General features: G+C 36.3%; 1 protein-coding gene across 2 annotated transcripts in view; it reads left to right on the top strand.

Annotated features, from left to right (window-relative positions):
* Positions 1 to 19579, top strand: part of MAP4K5 (mitogen-activated protein kinase kinase kinase kinase 5) — a 110303-nt gene extending 90724 nt beyond the window's left edge. For both annotated transcript variants that reach the window (XM_049767044.1, XM_049767053.1), the window contains exons 22-31: positions 446 to 506; positions 2531 to 2645; positions 3355 to 3413; positions 6337 to 6440; positions 7628 to 7805; positions 11670 to 11738; positions 13091 to 13183; positions 16222 to 16292; positions 17207 to 17262; positions 18013 to 19579. In XM_049767044.1, the coding sequence (XP_049623001.1) occupies positions 446 to 506; positions 2531 to 2645; positions 3355 to 3413; positions 6337 to 6440; positions 7628 to 7805; positions 11670 to 11738; positions 13091 to 13183; positions 16222 to 16292; positions 17207 to 17262; positions 18013 to 18100 (894 nt within the window). In that variant the 3' untranslated portion in view covers positions 18101 to 19579. The remainder of the gene's footprint in view (positions 1 to 445; positions 507 to 2530; positions 2646 to 3354; positions 3414 to 6336; positions 6441 to 7627; positions 7806 to 11669; positions 11739 to 13090; positions 13184 to 16221; positions 16293 to 17206; positions 17263 to 18012) is intronic.
* Positions 19580 to 22748: the final 3169 nt, after the last annotated feature.

A 22748-nucleotide genomic window follows, 5' to 3' on the forward strand; every position in this document is an offset into this window, starting at 1 on the left:
AATTCCCAGAGACAAAAGAGAGGAGGGCTGGAAGGTCCAGCTCACAACATGAAGCTCACCACAAAAAGTGATGAGTGCAGTTAGAGAAATAACTACATTGAAGACTATCCTAACAATGTGAATGAATAAGGGAAGTAGAAAGCCTGTCTAGAGAACAGGTGGGGGGTGTGGGGAAGAGGGAGATTTGGGATATTGGTGATGGGAATGTTGCACTGGTGAAGGGGGTGTTTTTTACATGACTGAAACCCAACTACAATTATATTTGTAATCAAGGTGTTTAAATAAAGATATTAATTAAAAATAAAAGAATCCCCCAAAGTGGTTGTTTTAATACTTTTTCAGATTGTGGAATTTAAGAAGCTTAAAAGGAGTGACAATTAGTGCCTTTTAATTAGGTGAAGGAAAATAAAATAGAAGAGTTTTAACTGTCTTCTTTTTTCTTTAGTTATTTCCACGGAAATGTACTTGGCTCTATGTTATCAATAACACTTTGATGTCATTATCAGGTATGTCTATGTTGAAAATGTTATAAAAATAATTCATAGATCAGCAGAGAAATTAATTTTAGTGTACACTATTTTAAAGTCATTCAGGATAACTATAATTTAATATAAATTTTTTAAGAGTAGGGACCAGAGCAATAGGTAGCAGGTAGGGCATTTACCTTGGGTATGGCCAATCCAGGTTCAAGTCCTGGCATCCCATATAATTCCTAGAGTCTATCAGGAGTGGTCCCTGAACATGGAGCCAGGAATAACTCCTGAGCACCACCAGGTGTGGCCCAAAAACAAAAAAAAAATTTTTTAGTAATATTTTTCAGACAAGTAGATTTTTCCCTAGTAACAAAGAATGGAAAGAATCTTTGAGAGAAAGCCTGTCTTCAGTTAAGTTTGTGTGTATGGCAGGGGACAAGTGGCTTCCTGGGGCTCTTGGGGCCAGTAGTAATGATACCCAGTCTCAAAACACCTAAGGACTGTCACTGTGATTGTCAGTCTGAAGCCATCCTTTCTACTGAGTCCTCTTCACCATTCTTTTTACTGTTGCGTCCCTCCATTGAGAATTAACAGTAAAAGGGGAAGATTCAGTAGAATTATTCTAGTTCCTTCGCTGTAGTCTTGAGCAAGTTATTCTCTTCATTTTCTCAATTGTAAAATGAGGGTGATACAGGAATAACAAGCCTATTAAGGTTATTGTGAGGACTAAATGAAAGAATGTTCCAGATACATTGGGAAGACCAATGTATATAGCGTTTGCTGGTAGAATTCTGGACCATAGGTTAACCGTTTTGGACATATAAGACTTTGAAGTTTTATATAGACATGGATTGCAGAGCAACCTATTTGAACTTTACATTTTTGTGTGTGTTTTTCTTTTTTGATTGTTGTTAAGGGTAATATATAGGCTTATTTTCCATTTTTATGACCCACCAAACCTATTTTTCATATCGTTTAACTTTCTGCCTTGAAGTTTGTTACTAACTTTGATTCTGATTGTAAAATAAAAGAATATATGTCCTTCACCAAAAATAATACCCCTTTTAAAATCTGGATAATCGTTAAGAATTCTTTTTCTTTTTCAATTATTTTGTTTGATGTATTTTCATACTCTGTATTCCATTAGATATATGAGGACTATATCCTAGCCTTGCAGGAGGAAAGATAGGAAGATGTTTTAGAGTTGTTTTTGTTTGAGGGCCATACCCAGTGGCATTCAGGAAGCACTGGTCATAGAACTTAGAGGATCATATGGTGTACTAGGAATCGAACCCAGGTCAGCTGAATGTAAAGCAAGTACCTTACTCCCTCTATTATCTCTCCACCCCAACCAAGCTTTTATTTACTCACTCAGGCTTTCCAGGATAAAGTGTGCATTTGACCTACTTACACTTTAAACTTCTAGTGTTGATTAGCCATGTCATTTATAGATAGATGATCATGAAATATGTCTAGTTTAAGATATATGACTTTCATAATTTATAATATATATGTATGATAACTTGATGACTTCCTACTAATGCTAGCCTGAGTTTCTTCTTGAATTTATGTATTTGAGCTGGTCACAGTATTTACAAAGAGGATATTGTTTGATTTCAAGTGGTGGTTGATAAAAGAATAATCTCAGTGTTAATTATGCTTCCCTATAATTGTAGAATTTTCCATGGCATACTAACATAATTCTGTGCATCAATCTAAATATATCTATTATAAAAGGATGTTTAATGATTTCCAAGCTGTCTTCATTGAGATTTATCTATTGCTCATATCATTTAATAGTTAGAATATGCCTGACTTGTGTTTAAGGGAACATAATAATTTACTTTGTTTTAAATAATTTTATCTGTTATCTCACAATAATATTAACTGGGTTTTTTTGGTTTTGTTTTTTTGGTTTGTTTCTTTTGCTTGCCTCTTTAAACATACCTGGATTCCTCATTTTAGAAGGTAATTATGTGTTATTGTTTTTTTTGCTTGAAAATTGCATTCTCCACAATTAAGAATTCTAATAAAAGTAACATGTTTCTCTTTTACAGGAAAAACTTTTCAGCTCTACTCTCATAATCTTATAGCTTTGTTTGAACAAGCCAAAAAACCAGGATTAGCTGCCCACATTCAGACCCATAGGTTTCCAGACCGCATACTACCAAGGTACAAAATATTTTTATTCTGCTGCAAGTGAAAGTAATTAGTATGTTTTCAAAGCAGTCATTATCCTAGGTCACTAAAAGAATTTTTTTCTTAATATAAAATGTTATTTCTGCTAAAGTATATATACTTAATATATAATGCAAGAGATCATTGTTTTTACACTTTTTTAATACATATTCCCAGGCCTCCTTCAGTCTCATTTTGGGGTAAAAGCTAAGGTTTTGTTCTTTTTTTTTTTTTTTGGTTTTTGGTTTTTAGACCACAGCAGTGCCCAGAGTTACTCCTGGCTCTGTGCTCAGAATCATTCCTGGCAAATTTAGGGGACCACATGAGATGCTGGGAAGTCAAACCTTGGCCAGTCATGGGCAAGGCAAACACCCTCCCTTCTGTACTATTGTTTCAGTACCAGATTTTATAAAATTCTTTTTGTTGTTGTTTTGTTTTGATTTTTGAGCCACACCAGGCATCACTCATGAGTGACTCCTGGCTCTACACTCAGAAATCACTCCCCGCAGGCTCGGGGTATCATAGGGAATGCCAGAGATTAACCCCAGGTTGGCTTCATTGCAAGGCAAATGCCTTACCTGCTGTGCTATCACTCCGGCCCAGTTTTTAAAAAATTCTTAATGGGTTCTAGTTCAACAGATTAATAGATCACTGTTTGGAAGACACTGTAGTTGATACATTTATTATTGTCCTATGTTTTCAGAAAGTTTGCTTTAACGACAAAGATTCCTGATACAAAGGGTTGTCACAAATGTTGCATAGGTGAGTAAATGCTGTTTATCATATTGAGTAGTTAGAACTTTAGCATCTTTAAAATTACATGAAAGAAACCAACAAGATAGCTTGAAGGACTCGAGTTCAGTTCTGTAAGGCCTCCCCACAAAATATGATCTAAAGAACATTGTTAGATAAGGTAGAAAGAATCCATGTGGGTTTATAAAAAGCCATTGAAGTAGTATAGAGGGCCATGACAGAGCAATGTTTGGAGAGAAGAGCCCTAATTGTTTTTATTTTTCATAATATCACTCCTGGCTGTGCTCAGAATACCATGTAGTGTCAGGAATCAGGCCTAGGTCTTCTGCATGCTCCATCTCTCTGACCCTGATAACCTTCATTTTCTCAGATATAGTGTTTTCAAAAAAAAATTTGGAGGGGGAGGGGGTTTGGGCCACACCCGGTGGTGCTCAGGGGTTGATTACTTCTGGCTATCTGCTCAGAAATAGCTCCTGGCAGGCACAGGGAACCATATGGGATGCCGGGATTCGAACCAACCACCTTAGGTTCTGGGTCGGCTGCTTGCAAGGCAAACGTGGCTGTGCTATCTCTCTGGCCACCCAAAAAAATTTTTAATTGTAGTCTCTGAGGCTGTATCTCTGCTAATGCTCTTTCACTTTTTTTTTTTTTTTTTTGTGGTTTTTTTTGGGGTCACACCCGGCAGTGCTCAGGGGTTACTCCTGGCTCCATGCTCAGAAATTGCTCCTAGCAGGCACGGGGGACCATATGGGACGCTGGGATTCGAACCGATGACCTCTTGCATGAAAGGCAAACGCCTTACCTCCATGCTATCTCTCCAGCCCCTAACTTTCACTTATGAAATGTTTTAATTATGGGTCAGTTATCCACTGCTTAGTACTTTATGAATATTATTATTGTAGTACTAACCAGTTATGAAGCTAAAGGGAATAGTCAGCACAAAAGTGAGTATCTTTAGTTATGATAGCAATTACAAGTTTGAGGAGTCCCCAAATTCCTCAAATTTAAGATTTTGCTTGAAGTCACAGAACCACTAAAAAGCAGTTACGTTTGAGGGCCAAGGAGAAGCTCAAAGAACTAGAACATGAGCTTTTCATGTGAGTGCCCTGGATTTGATCCCTGGCACCTTATGATCCTCCCAAAAATGCAGTGAATGGCCTCCCAAAAGTCAAGAAAAATGTGATTTTATTCATGGTATTGTTTATTAAAGAGAAACAATGTGTGAAAATCAGCCAGGAGGAAAGTACATAGGTCAGAGTCCAGAAAAAGTACCACATGTTGAGCATCTGTGGTCTTACCCATGGTGTAGTGGACAGAATGGCTTTTCTAATAATAACATGTCATATGCAGTATTGCTTACCAGGGAAGTTTACACCAACTTCATTGTCTAGAATCCATCACACAGGCATGATTAATTGGCTTGATTACTTGTAAACAATCTTTCTGGAGGGACACTGATGCAACCCCACCCTCAGTCACACTCTTGGTCTTTCTAGCATGACTATCCCCACTCTAAAATTATCCAATTGATGTTGCCAGCACCAACTCAAAATTATATGTTAGATAAGGCCCTAAGCAAACAAAGATACTCCTATATTTCTGAACTCAGGTTTCCTCCAGAGGAGAGAACTAAGACCAGTCCTCTTTGGGGGCACGGTTGAAATCAGGACTACACCATTATGCCACCTCACTTCACCGTCATACAGCTGCATGAGATACTTGTTATGGACTAGTAATAATATGGATTCAAACTTGGTCCATAGCTTCGGAAAATGGAGTCCTAGTTTCCTGTTTTCTTTAATCAGTTAGCCTAACATTGGTCTTTATGCTGCATGGTTTCACAGTATACTTTTATTAAAAGCAAATTATGTGAACTTTTTTTTAGAAAGATTTAGATCTGTGTCTGTTAACAAATTTCCAAGATACAGGCCTAGGAGCTTAAGATAAAAATCAAGATCTAAGATAGAAGCTCATAAACTGAAGCTTACAACAAATAGAATGATCATTATATTCTTAGGCTGATGGGAGTTAAATTGGAAAGAAGGACTAGCCAATATGGGTTTTTGTAGAGATTTATTAAGGAAGGTACATCTTTATTAAGTTATAAAATAGTTATTTGTGTCTTATCTTAAACAGATAGCAATTAATCACCCTACCAAAAATGAAACAAACTAAATTTGCTTCTTATACTTTACTGTCAGAATTCACTCTTTTCAAAGCACTCATACGACGTTAGTATTAAAATATTGTTTGGGTTTTTTGTTTTGTTTTATTCGGGCAACACTTGGCAGTGGTACTCCTGGCTCTGAACTCAGGGATCATTCCTGGAGATTTGGGACCATATGGAGTGCCAAGGATTAAGTCCAGATCAACCCTCTACTCTATTGCTCAAGTTCTAAAATACTTTTCTTCTAAAAGTGTCCTGTGCTTAAGAATCTTCATATTCAGAAATAAATGTGTGTAATTAAAATTTAGATAGTAAGACTAAAAGGAAAGAATAGTGAAGCCAAAAGAAAAGTTAACCTGCTTTACGTTCTTCTCTTGTCATCCTAGTGAGCAGAAACAATTAGTTGTTCCTTTTATCAGCTAAATAATAATTTCAGGCAGCTTCTATCCTGTTTTTTATATTATTGCTTTTTCACATGTATCAACTATCTTTAGAAACATAGCATATATTTGCTTCTAGATGAGATTAACTTAGTTGTTGCTTTTTGTTTTTGGATCACACTCTGGTCTTCTGTATTCAGGAAACAGTCCTGGAGATAGTTTGGGGACCAAATGTGGTGCCTGGGGTCCAACCCATTTTGGCCACATGTAAGGCAAGCACCTGACCCGCTGCAATATCCTCCTGCCCCTTGATTGTTACTTTTAACTAGTACTTTTATATCAACATTGCTATTCAGTGTTTTGGATCTATTTTGTTTCCTTGCAGTCAGAAACCCTTACACGGGCCATAAATACCTCTGTGGAGCTTTACAGTCTGGAATTGTTTTACTTCAGTGGTATGAGCCAATGCAGAAATTCATGTTGATAAAGGTATATATACTTTTATATATTACTTTAGTTTTATGGTTTCTTCTTTAGAAAACAGTATGTCAATGAAGCTAAAGTATAAGATCCATTGCTGCCAACTTGAGTTAGCATACCTGTGATTCTATATAGGCATTAATTTTGTTTGGGGTTTTTGTGTTAAGATTTCCTCTGTAGAACCTTCATCCACTTATTGGTGAAAATGTTATTTGTCTAGCCTCTATAGGATCTTTCTTAAAAATAGGAATAGAACTCTCATACAACTCAGTGAAATCACTTATTGGCATCTAGCCTCAAAATATAAAAATATTAATTCAGAGATATACATATATTCATAAAGTAGTAAAGAATAAAGCACTTTATGCAATAGCCAACTCTCATACAACTCAGTGAAATCACTTATTGGCATCTAGCCTCAAAATATAAAAATATTAATTCAGAGATATACATATATTCATAAAGTAGTAAAGAATAAAGCACTTTATGCAATAGCCAACAACCCAAATTTCCAATAAATGGATCAAGAAGTCATGGGTGTGTCTGTGTGTGTGTGTGTGTGTGTGTGTGTATGTATACACACAAGGAATATAATGAAGCTCTAAGAACAATCATGTAGTTTGCTATAACATGGATAGAACTAGAGGATATCATGCTGAGTGAAGTCACAAGAAAGGGACAGATACAGAATGATATCTCATATGGGGAACTTAAAAATACACAGTAAAATAGCAACAAAGGGCCAAAGGCAATACAATAAGAGAACTGATTCACAAAACTGAGGTTTATTTTGGGCAGAGAGCTAAAGGGAGGGGTCATTGGGGAAGTTGAGTTAGGGAGGTAAGTATGCTAGTGATAGGTGTGGTGTCAGAATTATGTATCATTAACATTATTGTAAATCACAGTACCTCTGTTTCAAATGTTTTTTTTTATGAAAGACTTGAACTTGTATAAATAAATTTTCAGATGAATCACAGCCATAAAAGTTATATGTCTGGTTTACTAAAATATTTTTATAGGCTATTCAACTTTCATGATCATTTCCAAAATCTGAAAATCTAAAATTTTCTAAAAATCATGAATTTTTAGAACTAAATCAATCAAGAAAATGAAAAAATTATTTTCATTGCCTTTGTTCATCAGCAATGTGAATAGGGGAATTGATTCTAAATTACAATTATATTTGTGTTTTACAGCACTTTGATTTTCCTTTGCCAAGTCCTCTGAATGTTTTTGAAATGCTGGTAATACCAGAACAGGAATATCCTATGGTCTGTGTAGCTATTAGCAAGGGTTCTGAAGTAAATCAGGTAGTTCAGTTTGAGACAATCAATTTGAACTCTGCATCTTCATGGTTTACAGAAATTGGTGCAGGTAAGTGATGTTTATCTTACGGTTTAATATTGATATTTTTGCATACAAGAAAAGCATAATAGATTCAATGTGTAGGGCCTCTCTTAGATGTAGATGCAGAACATGGTTTCTTAAACAAGTTGGGGGATCCTATACATACAGATTATCTTTTTGCCTGAGGCATGTTGCTTCAAGTTATTTTAACAAAGGAAAGAGGGATGACTACAGTGATTCCTGACATTTTATGGTCTTTTAAGATTGAGTAACAGCCTTTTTTGAGCTTTCTAAATGAATTTTTCAAGATTATTTTCAGTTTTTATTAGCTTCTTTAAGTAAAGAGATTTTTAACTTTTTTTTGTGCTGGTAGTTTGGTTTGGGGTCATACCTGGCCATGCTCAGAACTTCTGCTCTGTGCTTAGGGATCTCTCCTGACAGAACTGGGGATCATACAGAGTAGGTATCAGGGATCAAATCCAGGTTGGTTTTGTGCAAAGCAACTGCCCTCCCCATTGTAGTATCACTCTGGCACAAGATCTTACTTTTTTTCTGGTTAGTTTTTGCCTCCACCCCTTAGAATCAATAAGTTTAAGCGCTTTTCAGAAGCAGAAATGACACTAGTATTTTCATTTCTTAGCCAGTGATTTTATTAAGCATACCTCAGCAAAAATTCAGAAGGTTGGGAAGTTTATTCTGAAACTTGAAAATCGGGGGAGAGAAATTCATGTGAAAATCAACTTAAATGAAATGAAATGGTCTTCATTTAGCCAGTTTACTACTAGTTGTGATTGAATATTAGGTGATCATTTGTAACCCCAGGTTTACCAAACCCCTTTATACATAAACTATGAAAGTAAAGCAAGCTTCAATATGACTGTTTATTTCATTATTGCCTACCCTTTATTTTTTGCCACCTTGTGAAGAAGTGTGTTACCTATATCATAAGTTTAATTATCTTTGGGTTTTTATCACTTATACCAGAGGCTTGACTTAACTTACTTGTTCAGCTGCCCCCTTTTCAGGAAAATAGTGTTCCCCTGGATAGCTACTTTTTTTAAGTAAATAAACAGCAGCCCAAATTGCATCCAAGACTACTACTACCCCCACCTGGAAGTCATTCCAGTGCTCCCCAGTATCTCCTGCTTAAAGACTGATTTATAGGCTAAATGATAAGAAGTGTTTACCTGAGCAAACTACTGAAGTTAATGTTGAACCAATGATGTCCTGGTAAATGTTTAACAAGTACCTGGGGTATGGGGAAGTCTTATTTGTAGCAGTCCCCCGTTTCATCTGACTCATAAAATTCCTAAAGCTTCAACAACCAGTTACAAACCAGCTCCAGAATGCACTGAACAACAAGTAGGAATGAATTCTGTATCCTCCTACTCCCTTCTGCACCTCTGCCTTCTCTTAATATATAAATAGTCCAGATAGAAACCTGTCCTATTATATAGTTACTACAAAAAGGAATAATTACTTACCAATAAAGATTAACAAATCTTGGTAAGATTTACTTAGCAGTTAGCTCCAACTCTTTTTAGTCATTATTACACAGTATAGAATAATTCATTTTACACCGTTTTTATATATGTATTTGCAACTATCTTTGGCACAGAATATTAGGAAGTAATAGAGTTTGAACCAAATTTAAGGTAGAATTATTCAGAGTTGTTATTTTAGGACTTCTTTTTTCTTTCTCTTCCCTTTTTTTTCTTTTTAATTTTGGTCCATACATGGTGATGCTTACAGCTTATTCCTCCTGACTATGCTCAGGGATCACTTCCAGAGGTAGTGATCTAGTAATGATCCAGTGATCCAGGGTGATCCAGTGGTCCATATATGGTGCTGATGCTTGCTTACAAGATAAGAACATGCCTGCTGTACCAGCTCTCTGGGCTTGAGCCTTTTCATTTTTATATGTGACTGTTGGTTCTCAGACATTATTTTTGGTTTGGGGTGGGGGTAGGTTGGACCATACTCAGAAGTGCTCAGGGGCTATTCCTGGCTCTGCTCAGAAGTGACCTCAGGGATTGGACTGGGGTCAGCTGTATGCAAGGCAAGCGCCATAGCTCCTATACTGTTTCTCCTACCCTCTCATGTTCATTGTTAAATCATGAGTCTATGCCTTGAAATGGCAACAATTATAATTAAAATGAACTCCTATTTCAAGACTCTTTTATTCTTAATCTGTTTTTTGAAGTATCTTTTTATCTCTGAGAGTGATACTTAGTATATCAAAACTCAGTAAATCTATATTAAATAAATACATTTACAGAGAAAATCTTTTTCTAGTGTTGTCAGAGAAACCAATAGATTATCATATTTGTAGATCTGGAGTTTTCATTGTACATGGGTATTGGGAGATCTATTATCACCCCAAAATAAAATGTTTACCCTTTAGCAATGTAGGGTTTTAGGTATACAGGTCTCCAAAAGAATAAGAACACCATGTATCAGTTTTGATTTCCCCAAAACTTAACTACTAATAACCTTTCATTGATTGAAAGCCTTTCTGATAACAAAATTGATGCTAAGACTGACTTCTTCTGTCATATATATTATATACTAAAAACTTAAAGTAAGCTAAGAGAAAAAAAATGTGAAAGCTGTAAAAAGCATTTACAGTCCTCTACCTTTTATTGATATTGTAAGCTCATGTCACATGGGTTTTTTTGTTGTTGTTGTTGTTGTTGTTGCAGAAGGGTGGTCTCCCAAGAGATTCTCAGGAGACTTAAGGGCCTCCATGGCTGTACCCGGCAAGACTTTAATGAACATGAGGTGCAAAGATCAAATTGGGATCAGATGCATGCAAGGCATATGACTTAAGTCTCTCCAGACCCTCATCTGTTTACAAGAAAAATCCATATATAGAATTGGACCCATGTTGTGGTTAAGGGTTAGCTATACATAAAACTTTGTATTTATTTAGTACACAATTCTAGGGAAAGGACCTTTGGACTTAACAGAGGGATAGTTTAGAATGATTGCTGTGGATAATATAAAATCTTCTCAGACTATTCAAGCACACTGACTGCCTAAAATGAATTATTCAACAAAAAGATCATCTCACATAAGTTTCATGACATCTGTTAACATTTGTTACTTGAAGCACCCCTGTTAATATCAGTAGAGTGACAAATCTTGCCTCCTGTTCTTGCTTACTGTGTTTGAATTCATAGCCCTACACAAGGAAATGCCTCAGGAAGGAAATGACACAGTTGTGTTCATCTTTTGCTTTTTCTGAATTATTGGCCTGTTTTTATCTCAGGGGTTCTGTGTTTCACCTTGTTTTATTTCTGTTTTCCCTGGCTAATGTATGTAATACTATGCATTATAAATAAGTTATATTTACTTTCATTTTATTTTTATTTTTATATTTTTTTGGTTTTTGGATCACAGCTGGCAATGCTCAGGGGCTATTCCTGGCTCTAAGCTCAGAAATCACCCCTAGCAGGCTCAGGGGACTATATGGGATGCCGGAATTCGAACCACCGTCCTTCTGCTTGCAAGGAAAACGCCTTACCTCCATGCTATCTCTCCGGCCCCATAAGTTATATTTACTTTTAAATATACAGAAAAATCTAGACCTTTTATAGTATTCATCCTACTCCTTCCTCCCTATTCACCCGTTGCTTCATTATATTTTGTAATTCACCTTTCTAGAGCCAACTGAGATATTAATTAGATGTAATCATTGAACTTTCTTAGCTCCGTTAGCTATACAAAGAACTTATTTATATTTGTGCTTTAATGTTGACGTGTTGACATTTTTAGTAACATCATTTCAAAATAAAGCTTTTGTGCTAAATTTTGAAGGCTATCAGGATTTGTGTTTCCTTTCTCATTTAAAGTGTGTTATTTAACTGGAACCTTCTTTTCTCCCCCAAGGCAACCAACAGTTAGATTCCATTCATGTAACACAGTTGGAGAGAGATACTGTTCTTGTGTGCTTAGATAGTAAGTACTATTTTAAAATTTATTCTGTGGGGGTCGGTGAGGTGGTGCTAGAGGTAAGGTGTCTGCCTTGCAAGCGCTAGCCAAGGAAGGACCGCGGTTCGATCCCCTGGTGTCCCATATGGTCCCCCCAAGCCAGGGGCAATTTCTGAGCGCTTAGCCAGAAGTAACCCCTGAGCATTAAACGGGTGTGGTTGAAAAACAAAAAATAATTAATTAATTAAAAATAATAAAAATTTATTCTGTGTATACTACCTGATAAAACAGATTTCTGGTAGAATTTATTTTAATAACTTAATATATTACTTTCACATCTTGATTCTTATTTAAAGATACATATTTTAATTAATCCTGTTTGTCAGTACTTTATTCTGAGAAAAGTTTATGCTTTACTTTGATTTTCTTGGAGACATTACAGTGTTACAATTTGCCATAAGCTTGGAGTAAGTTTTTGTATAAAGCTATGCAGTACAAAATTTTGACTAAAGTATTATGAGAATTCTTTTAAACCTTATTCTAATTAATGGAAAACAGAAGGTTATACTAATATGATAACATGGTCATATAACATGAACTTGCAGAAAAATGACAGATTCTAAATTACTTGCAGACTGAATCCATTTTTCTGCTGTTACTCTTTTCATGCAGGGAGAGATAGTATGATATTATAAAAGTATGTCATGCCTTAAGCGTTAGAAAGGTAAACATAGGTCCAGAGAGACAGCACCATAAGGTGTTTGCTTTGCATAGTATGCACATTATTAGTTCTAAGCACTGTCTATGATCTCATCTTCCCTTCCACCTCCATCCCTCACATACATATCACCAGGAGTGATCCCTGAGAACAGTCAAGAGTCAGCCCTGATCAGCATAGGATGTGGTCCCAAAAATATGCAGAGAAAACTTTAGTAACTATTATTTGAGTTTTAAAACAGAGCCTATCAATAGGTAGACAGGGTTATGTGAAATATTGTTCTGTTATCTGCTATTCAGTTATAGCAGCATTACTTAGTGATATAATCATAATGAATCAACGAATCAACATTCAGATTGTTCTCTGAATAAATAAACTGCTTATCTCTAACTCCTTAAAAAATTAAGTGAATTGAAAATTGTTCTGCTATTTCAGTCACCTGTATTTTAATCCAATTTCTGTTCTCTAAAGTGTTTCATAGTGGAAATACTTTAGAGAATCATAAAGTTAGTCTAGTAGAGATAAGTAAACTAAAATTTAGTCTCTTTTTTTTTTTTTGCCCATTATACCCTCTTTCACTACTTGTGATTCCTTGAATATTGATATACATCTATTTTCTGATTTTCATTTCCAGTTCTGACTTATTTTTTCCTTTTTTAAGAGTTTGTAAAAATTGTAAATCTACAAGGAAAACTAAAATCAAGTAAGAAACTGGCCTCTGAGCTTAGTTTTGATTTCCGTATTGAATCTGTAGGTAAGTTTTCCCTTTATCTAATGAATGTATCTAGAAACATTGTTTGTTGTTCTGTATTTAGGATTATCTAGAACCAAAACTTTGGTTGACATTTTTATAACTAAAAAATATTGTCTATGCTCTTAATACAGTAGCCATGAGCCATACATTATAGGTACTTATAGGTACTTGAAACACGGCTAGAGTTACATTTTAAATTTTATTAATTTTAATTAAATTTAATGTAGATAGCTACTTGTGGCTAGTTATTACCATACTGAACAATTATAGGTCTTAGATATAAATCTCTGTTTTTCCTAAATGTAGAAAACTTTAAATGAATTTTAAATTGCTGCTCATTGTTCTCTTTGCTGCATCAGTGATTTAGACTTCTTCCAATTCTTTCCAAATCATAAGGTATTTGATATATCAACAGTGTTGGATATACTGTAGATTTCTGCCATATAAAATTCTGATTCATCTGTGTTGGTGATTACGATGATGACTTACATGTCTTTTTATATATAATAACTAGTTTCCCACAAGACTCGGAAACTTAGATTGCTATTTTATTTGCTTTCTTGCCAATGCATGTTATACATTGTTATACTTTGTCATTTCAAAGAAGCTGTATTGTTTGTGTCCTCTTGGATTATATGATAGTATTTTCTCAGAGTTAATAGACTTTTAAGATATATTGTGGCTAGACACACTTCAGTTTCATGATACAAGTCTCTCATAAATCAAAACTAGCCAAAACAAAGTTACTGTGCTTATCTAGGATAAAGCATATATTTATAAATGCACATTATTAAAAAGCGTATTACTTAGAAAGTTTGTTTTTGTTGTACATTTTAATAATTTTCAATGAGTTTTGCCTTATCACAAAGTTTATTTATCTCTCTGAGGAACCTTTTAATAGCTGTTTTTATGATTCAGTAATTTAACTTCATGAAGTAGAAAGCTGAATTGTCTATAGACACTATTACAGAAGAAATTTAGAAGCTGCTCCTTTTATGTGCTGGGTGTGTCAGGAGCCAGTTTTTAAGAAATCGTAATTTCAGCAGAGATTCAGATACAGATCTATAGTGTTCTTCAGTATAACTGAAACTCACTGTTACCTTAACTTTTGCACATATGAGAGTGTTATTTTTAGGGAGTTTTGTTACACTGAAGTTTTTTCTCCATCTTGCCAATCAATCTTGGAATATAATACAAGGAACCTTCTGGGTAAAAAGTGCGAGTAAAGGGCCGGAGAGATAGCATGGAGGTAAGGCGTTTGCCTTGCATGCAGAAGGACAGTGGTTCGAATCTCAGCATCCCATATGGTCCCCTGAGCCTGAGAGGAGTGATTTCTGAGCGTAGAGCCAGGAGTACCCCCTGAGCACTGCCATGTGTGACTTAAAAAACAAAAAAAAAAAAAAAATGCCTTTTAAATATGTTTTGAAGGACCCGGAGAGATAGCACAGCTTTGTTTGCCTTGCAAGCGGCCGATCCAGGACCAAAGGTGGTTGGTTCGAATCCCGGTGTCCCATATGGTCCCCCGTGCCTGCCAGGAGCTATTTCTGAGCAGACAGCCAGGAGTAACCCCTGAGCAAAGCCAGGTGTGGCCCAAAAACCAAAAAAAAAAAAAAAATTTTTGTTTTGATCATAATGGCTTACATATCTTTCACAGTAGTATTTTAGGTACATATAAACATTGAATCAGAGGAATACCCATCACCAAATTTGTCCTCCCCCCCATCCCAGTTCGCTTTCTGCAAAAATGGGTTTTTAATTTGTGAAAAATTTTTTGTTATTATAAATTTACTTGCATTTAGCTAAATTATGTTTCCAGAGCATTCTTACATTAACTTCTTTACAGAGTTAATATTCCAGTAATAAATATAAGTAATCATAACTGTATGTGACTCAGTGGTAACTTCACTTCACAAGTGTAAGGCATGTCTGGGTTCAATCCCAGTACCACACACAAAAATTGCAAGAATAATAATAATAACTGTTATTATTAAATTAATAAATTAATCATAATAATTTGGTCATTTTCTCCCACTTCTGTGACTTTTGTAGAGATGTGGCTAATCCTCCAACAATTAGATATATTTTTTTAGTTGCTCTTTCTTATTCCTTCATTCCTGCACTTATTGTGACTCTAAATCCCCTTCTCGGAAGACCCCAAGATGCCTATTACCTATGACACTGGGGGGGGGGTCAACCCTTTCTTTTTCTAAATCGCCAAATAACTGTACTTTGTACCTCAGTGGGCATCACCTGTGCTTGTCACCAATTAGAGATTAACGGTGTTTCCTTCCCCCAAGACCTTTATTTCACACCATGTGTCTGGGAGTTGAGGGAAGACAAGAGGACCACAGCGTTGTGTGTGGTAGCCACACTTCAGAGAATTGAATCCAGAATCACCGGGAAAGCAGGCAGACAAAGTGCAGATATGAGACCCACAAGACCAGGACAAAAATTCAGGGCTCAGGCCTGTGGGCCACAGCAGTGAATTCTAGATCTGATAACCTTAGAATTGTCTCACTGATTATTAGATATGTGTGTGTAAATTTTCTATTGTGGGTCAGGCTTATTTTATTAATAATTTTGTAATAGGAAAAAAAAGAATATAGTAAAAGATATCTTCTTAATGTCTACATAAATATGTGATATTTTTGAAATGGTTTTTACCAGAAAATTAATTATGGTTTTATATACCTACCACAATAGATACTGTATAATGAAAAAAAAGTCAGTATTGAGCTTATCAGAAGTTAGGCCATTTTTAAGTGAATGCCTTAAAACTTACATGACTCTTCCTCACTAAATATTTGAAGTTAAGTTTGTTTCCTGGCAAAAATGTCAGGAACTGATTATCATCTGTCATCTGCCGATCTGGGATTGGTGCCAGTCTGTAGGTGTAAAAAGGTTGAAAAACACCAGTCTAGACAGTGGAATTGTGCACCATGCTGTTGTGTTGTCATTCATTAAAATAACATTAAGGAAAATGCATAGTGAATTACAGTGTACTTTGTTTTAGTTTCTTTCTCCCATATCTTTTTCAGTATGTCTTCAGGACAGTGTGTTGGCTTTCTGGAAGCATGGAATGCAGGGTAAAAGCTTCAAGTCAGATGAGGTATATGTTCTCAAATTACTTCCCGCTAAAGTTTTAAAATTCTGAAATGTACATTTTTTTTTACATTTTTTAATTCACAAAACTACATTTAGTGCCTTTGATACTGTGACCTGGTGGAAATAAGTTGCTAGTATTTTTCCTTCAAACCATGCTGTGTTTTATATTTACTTTATGTTTATTACTTTATGTATAAATGCATATTTATATATGTATTATATTACTTTATGTATAAATACATAAAATTTGTGCTAGCTTTTATGCTACACCGAACAGTGTATCAGTGTATTAGTATATACTGATAGAGGACGCTGAGACATAGATTGCCCACCATGACTCTGCTGAATATGGAGGGCCGTGGAGCACTACCTCAGATGTCTGGACTGTTTGTCATGTAAAGGAAAGGAGACTGCTGCCAGCAAACTTGTATTCCAGTTTGATTCTTATGTGACCATGAGTTAACTTCTCTACCCAGCCTTAGTTTTGTCCTCGGTAATAGGTCAATTATTCTACAGACTCCAGATTGTAGTAAGGAAAGAGCCTGACCTTCCCTAAACATTGCTCTCTTTCTACCAATAGGCTGTCAAAAAAGGGCTTACTGAAATTTATTGTATTTGAAGAATCAAACCTACCCAAAAAATTCCATCTAGCGTTCGGAGAGATAGTACAGAGGATAAAGGCCACATACCTTGCATGTGGCCAAATTGGGTTCAATCCTCAGCATCCCATATGGTCCTCTGAGCACCACTAGGAATAATTCTTGAGTGCAGAGCCAGGAGTAGTAACTCCTGACTATCGCTGGGTGTGGCCTGAGAGCAAACAAACAAAATAGTATTTCATATACTAAATAATGGCTTTTTTCTAAATGATTTTATTGAAATATGTAAACTGACATCTTAATGGTATCTTCTTTACAGGTTACCCAGGAAATTTCAGATGAAACAAGAGTTTTTCGCTTATTAGGATCAGACAGGTATTTATTTAATGGTTCTACTCGTAATTATGCTATCTCCCTCTTACTGTTCTATACTATCTCTCTGGCTCCTTCCTATTGGTTTTTTTTTTTCCTATTGGTTTTTTAACTGAAGTCTTTCCCTGTCCTTGTTTGAGGAACAAAAAGGATGGGCCCAATTTCATATTTTTCAAGGATCCTTTCTTTATTAATAATTTGGCTGGGTATTTCTTAGAGCTCTGCTTTTTGTTCGTAGCCTTTTTTTCATACCCTTCTTGTAATGAAAATTGTAAATGTAAATTCTAATTTAATTATACCTTTTGTTTATAAAGAAACAAACGTTGGGGCCAGAGAGATAGCACAGTGGTAAGGCGTTTGCCTTGCATGGAGAAGGAAGGTGGTTCGAATCCCGGCATCCTATATGGTCCCCTGAGACTTTCGGGGGCGATTTCTGAGTGTGGAGCCAGGAGTAACCCCTGAGTGCTGCCGGGTGTGACCCAAAAACTAAAAAGAAAAAAGAAAAGGAAAAAAAACAAACGTAGTTTTACTTGAAGTAAAGTGAGGCATTCATGAAATCTCTTCAGTGTTATATATTAATAATTAGCAATTCTGATTAATTTGTGTTTTTTGAGCTAAAACTGAATTTGTCTTATATGACGATGACTGTGATCTTATGCAAACAGTGATGTTCCTCCTTATTTGATATCAATTTTGGAAGTATACGATCAATTTTCTCCTTAAATAGAACCTTTTGTTTTGATTTAATTGCAGGGTGGTTGTATTGGAAAGCAGGCCAACGGAAAACCCTACTGCACACAGCAATCTTTACATCTTGGCTGGACATGAAAATAGTTACTGAGCAGCTGAAACTGATCTTAAATGTCAGGAAAATGAGTATACTCCATTGAAATCAAAAATAATTTTAAGGGAATTTCAGTATAAACTTCACTATGATTTGCAATACTTGTTAGGAATGAATGATCTGTACTTTAAGGTGGAATTCAATATTTTCTGTAGCTGGAAGCAGCTACTCTATCTCTTGCCACTGTGTGGTGGTTATATCAAGTTTGCTTAATAAAAGCTATGAGACAAATAGTCCTTTAGTTCCAGGAAACAGTCTTTTTAAAAAGATAATGTTTATAACAAGGGTGCCATGATATTTTTAGATTACAGTTTATGTGATTACCTTCAAAGAGATAAACTTAGTGACAGTTTTTTTTTTATTTTATACCATGTTTAAGCCTTTTCTTAACATAATTTGATAAAGAAATCGAATAAGCCTTTCACTTTTACATTGGCCGGTCTGTATGTTTTTTTTGTAAAATAGACTATTTAATCCTTATTTATTAATCTCTTGCTGAAGTGGTGTAATGTATCTTAACTTTTGGCAGAGGAGGGTTTGCAGCTTAAGTTTTTTATAATGTATAAAAACTGTGTTTACCTTTTAAGAATAGTAAAAGAAGAGGGATTAAAAGGTAGTTGTGAGGTTCGATGCATACATACAATTTTGTTTAACACGAGGTGTTCGTTTTTGTAATATAATATCATTCAGAATTGCCATAAAAGAGGGTTTTGTGTTTTGAACGACAGATAGTTTTAGGGAGTTATACGGAAGAAACTAAGGATGCTTGAAATATTGTTAGAAAGGGTGTGTATGATATGACCACCATATGTATGTATTCTTGACAAGCAGCGTAATAATGCCTGTGATTTTTTTACATTAGGGAGAATGCATAAGAAATTAGTCTTCATACATATTATCATCCCTAATGTGTTTGTGGGGGAGTATTTAACTGCCCATGATATGTATTTTACTTATACTATGCCAGTGGGGGAAACTGTAAAACAGCCACACTTTTAATCTTGGTTTTTTTTTCACATATGTAGGTATGCGTTTTGAGTAGGTTTAAGGGGGGGAAAAATCTTTACCTGAAATTGAATTCCTGGTGAGCTACTATAATTAAGTATTATAAAAGTCAGAGTTGGCTTCTCCACTGCTATTGATGATATTTAAAGTGACATATTTGGTAACTGTTATCTTAATGCATTTATTGAAAACAGCATTGAGATGAAGACAAAGAGTTAACTAACAAATTATGGATTTGTTCTGACCAATTATTTTTGGGGAGAATCACAGTATAATGATCTTATCAGTTTCTTTAGCAAGTCTGTAAAAGAGGCTTCATCATCTCCATTTTTCAATTGAGGAAATAGCAAGGGCAAGAGACGTAACTAATTCACAAGCAAGTTAGTGGTTGAGCCAGACCATGAGTCTTGTGACTCTATTCTTTACACTATGCAAACAATAAACAATAAACTTATACAAATGAAATATAAAGTATTTGTCCTTTTTTATTCTTACAGTCATTGAGGTAACTTGGTTTATATTGATGAAAAATCAATATTTATATTGGTTTGTATTGATAAGCGTCTGACTTGTTCATTGAGGTATATATTAAGTGAGCCTGTAGACTGAGAGACAGTGAATACAGGAGATGGCAGATTCCTATTGAATAGATTGAATATATTCCTATTCAGAGCAGGAAATATCTCCATAATGGACACAACCAGTATCCTCTTCTCCGCTTACTGAATCCTGGCAGCCAGATCTTCTTCCTGTCTTAACAATATCGAAGGAGAGTAATCTGTGAAAGTAAAAAGATCATGACATCAGAGGTGTGCTGGCTAAACTGCTCTGCTACATAACTGCAGCGAAAGTCGAAATGACATACCCACTAGTACTTCATTCAGAGCTTGCAGTCTTTCAGTCTGCTTATTAAAAATAAACAGCTGAGGGGCCAGGAAGGTGGCGCTAGAGGTAAGGTGTCTACCTTGCAAGCGCTAGCGTGGGACGGACCATGGTTCGATCCCCCAGCATCCTATATGGCCCCCTAAGCCAGGGGCGATTTCTGAGCGCATAGCCAGGAGTAACCCCTGAGCGTCAAACAGGTGTGGCCCAAAAAACAAAAAATAAATAAACAACTGAAAAGAGAGTGGTAGGTAGGTGTGCTTTGCATGTGGCCAAACTAGGTTTAATCTCTGGTACCCCATATGGTTTCAGGAGTGATCCTTAAACATTCAGCCAGAAGTAAGCACTGAGAACAGGCTTTTGGGGGGTGTGGCCCAATACAAAACAAAAGCCAACAATCCAGAGGTCTTTGGGGGGAAAGAGTTACACCCAGCAATGCTCAGGGGTTACTCGTGGCTCTGTGCTCAGAAATGGCTCCTCGGGGGGTCATATGGGATGCCGGGAACCGGGACCATCCTGTATTGGCCCGCCCTACCACTGTGCTATCGCTCTGGCCCCAATCCAGAAGTCTTTAGTATCAGAAATCTAATATCAATGAGAGAAAGCCCATAGGGAGAAAGTATTTGATAGAACCAGACTGCAGGCTGAAGAAAATATCAAAGTGAAGGGAGCCTTCAAAAAGATGTTCTAAATACTTGGGGCTGGAGCAATTAGCACAGCAGTAGGGTATTTGCCTTGCATGTGGCAACCTGGAATGGACCTGGGTTTGATCCCCGGCATTCCAAATGATCCCATACAGTTGAAATTTCTTAAGAAACTAAAGAAAAATAAATAAAAATAGAGAAAAAACTTTTAATTTTTAAAGCAGTTTATTGATTGATTGGTTGCTTGGTTGGTTGATTGGTTTATGGGCCACAGCTAGCAATGCTCAGGAGTTACTTTTGGCTCTGTGCTCAGAAATTGCTCCTGGCAAGCTCGGGAGACCTTATGGGATGCCAGGAATCAAACCAGGTCTGTCCCAAGTCGGGCGCATGCATGGCAAATGCCTTACTGCTGTGCTATCTCTCCAGCCCCAGAGAAAATATTTTTAAATTAACAAGACCAATACCTGATCTCTTAAGAATTTCTTAAAGAGGGCCAAAGAGATAGCATGGAGGTAGGGCATTTGCCTTGCATGCAGAAGGACAGTGGTTCAAATCCCAGCATCCCATATTGTCCCCGGAGCCTGCCAGGAGCGATTTCTGAGCGTAGCAGGAGTAACCCCTGAGCACTGCCAGGTGTGACCCAAAAACCAAAAAATAAAAATAAAAAGAATTTCTTAAAGAGAGACAAATGAAATAGTTTTCAAGAAAGTTTCCACTACTGAAAACTGTTAAGATTCTAGAAAAAACACAGTAGAATGGAAATCATTTTACCACTATGCATCACTATGAGCTTTCATGGACACAGATCTACCATGTTACAGAAGATCATGATGTTCGAAGAAAATTATTTCTAAGGCTCCAGAGATCAATAAGCAGTGATACCATTAAGCAAAAATTGAGACTGACATCAAACAAACTAGAAGTTATTAAATCCAGAAAAGCAGTATGCTTTAAAAAAAGAAAAAGAAAAACAGTAGTTGAATACATCTCTAAAGAAAATTTTTTTAAATTTTTAAAGATTAAAAAATATTCTTTAAAAAAGAAAACTTTAACCCACTGGTTTGGTGTATTATTTCTCTGCCACTACACTGCTTTATTAGACCCATCCGCCTGAGGGATTAGAAACACGATGCCTTGGGGCGGTCTCACCCAACTCATAGACTATATTTTTATTTTACAACTGGCACCTTGAACACAGAATCTCGAGAAGACCCTAATGCACAATGATGGTAAGTGGTCAATCATGGTCTTGAACTGGACTGAGAGTGAAGAGCCCATAACCAGAACATTGGTGCTCATGGCTCCTGTTCTGAACATGGCAGAGGCCCCTTCAGACAGGACTAAAGGGGAGAGGGAAAAAAGGGGGGGGGGGCATGGAATAGATAGTATAGCAGATACTTGTATGTGACTGACCTGGGTTTAATCACTAGCACCTCATCCCCCAAACATTGCCAGGAATGATAATTAAGTGCAGAGATAGGAGTAAACTCTGAGTAAACTGAAAATAAGAAACAAAGGTTTGGAGTGAATAGCAAAGAGATAGAACACATGCCTTATAAGTGGTCAGCCTAGGCCTGTTGCCCCTCTCCACAGTATGAACAAAGTGACCTTAATGATACATAGCATGGCAGGTCCGAAGTATTACCATATTCCTTGGGCCTGACATAAGCCCAGTGATCTGGTTGGTTGGGAATTACTGGGTCCTGCCAGTAATTGCTTGGAAGGCCCCACAAAAAAGATGGAAGTAAGTTTTCTTATATCTTTGCTTCCAAGATGACCAAGTAAAAAGGGAAAAATCAACTAAGCCACAGCCATTACAGCTCTAGCTACTCCCAAGGTGTGCTCAAGGACAAGGCTAAGAAGTTAATCATTTGAAACATCATAGAAGCCAAAGCTTCAGAGTTAGGTTTTTCTATACTAATTGTGCTTCCACAACTGTATATGAAGTCACACTATTGTGTGAGTTGTGCCCTTCACAGCAACTCCACAAGCAGTTGTTTTTATGAGGCCTGCAGGGATCCAAAACCTCAAACCAGACCTGTGAGTGCTGCCCCAAGACTTCTATCAAGACACAGTAAAATAGTGAAAAGACTCAAGAAAAAAATTCTCTAGGG

This window comes from Suncus etruscus, chromosome 2 (genome assembly GCF_024139225.1).
Source record: "Suncus etruscus isolate mSunEtr1 chromosome 2, mSunEtr1.pri.cur, whole genome shotgun sequence".
Lineage (NCBI taxonomy): Eukaryota > Metazoa > Chordata > Mammalia > Eulipotyphla > Soricidae > Suncus > Suncus etruscus.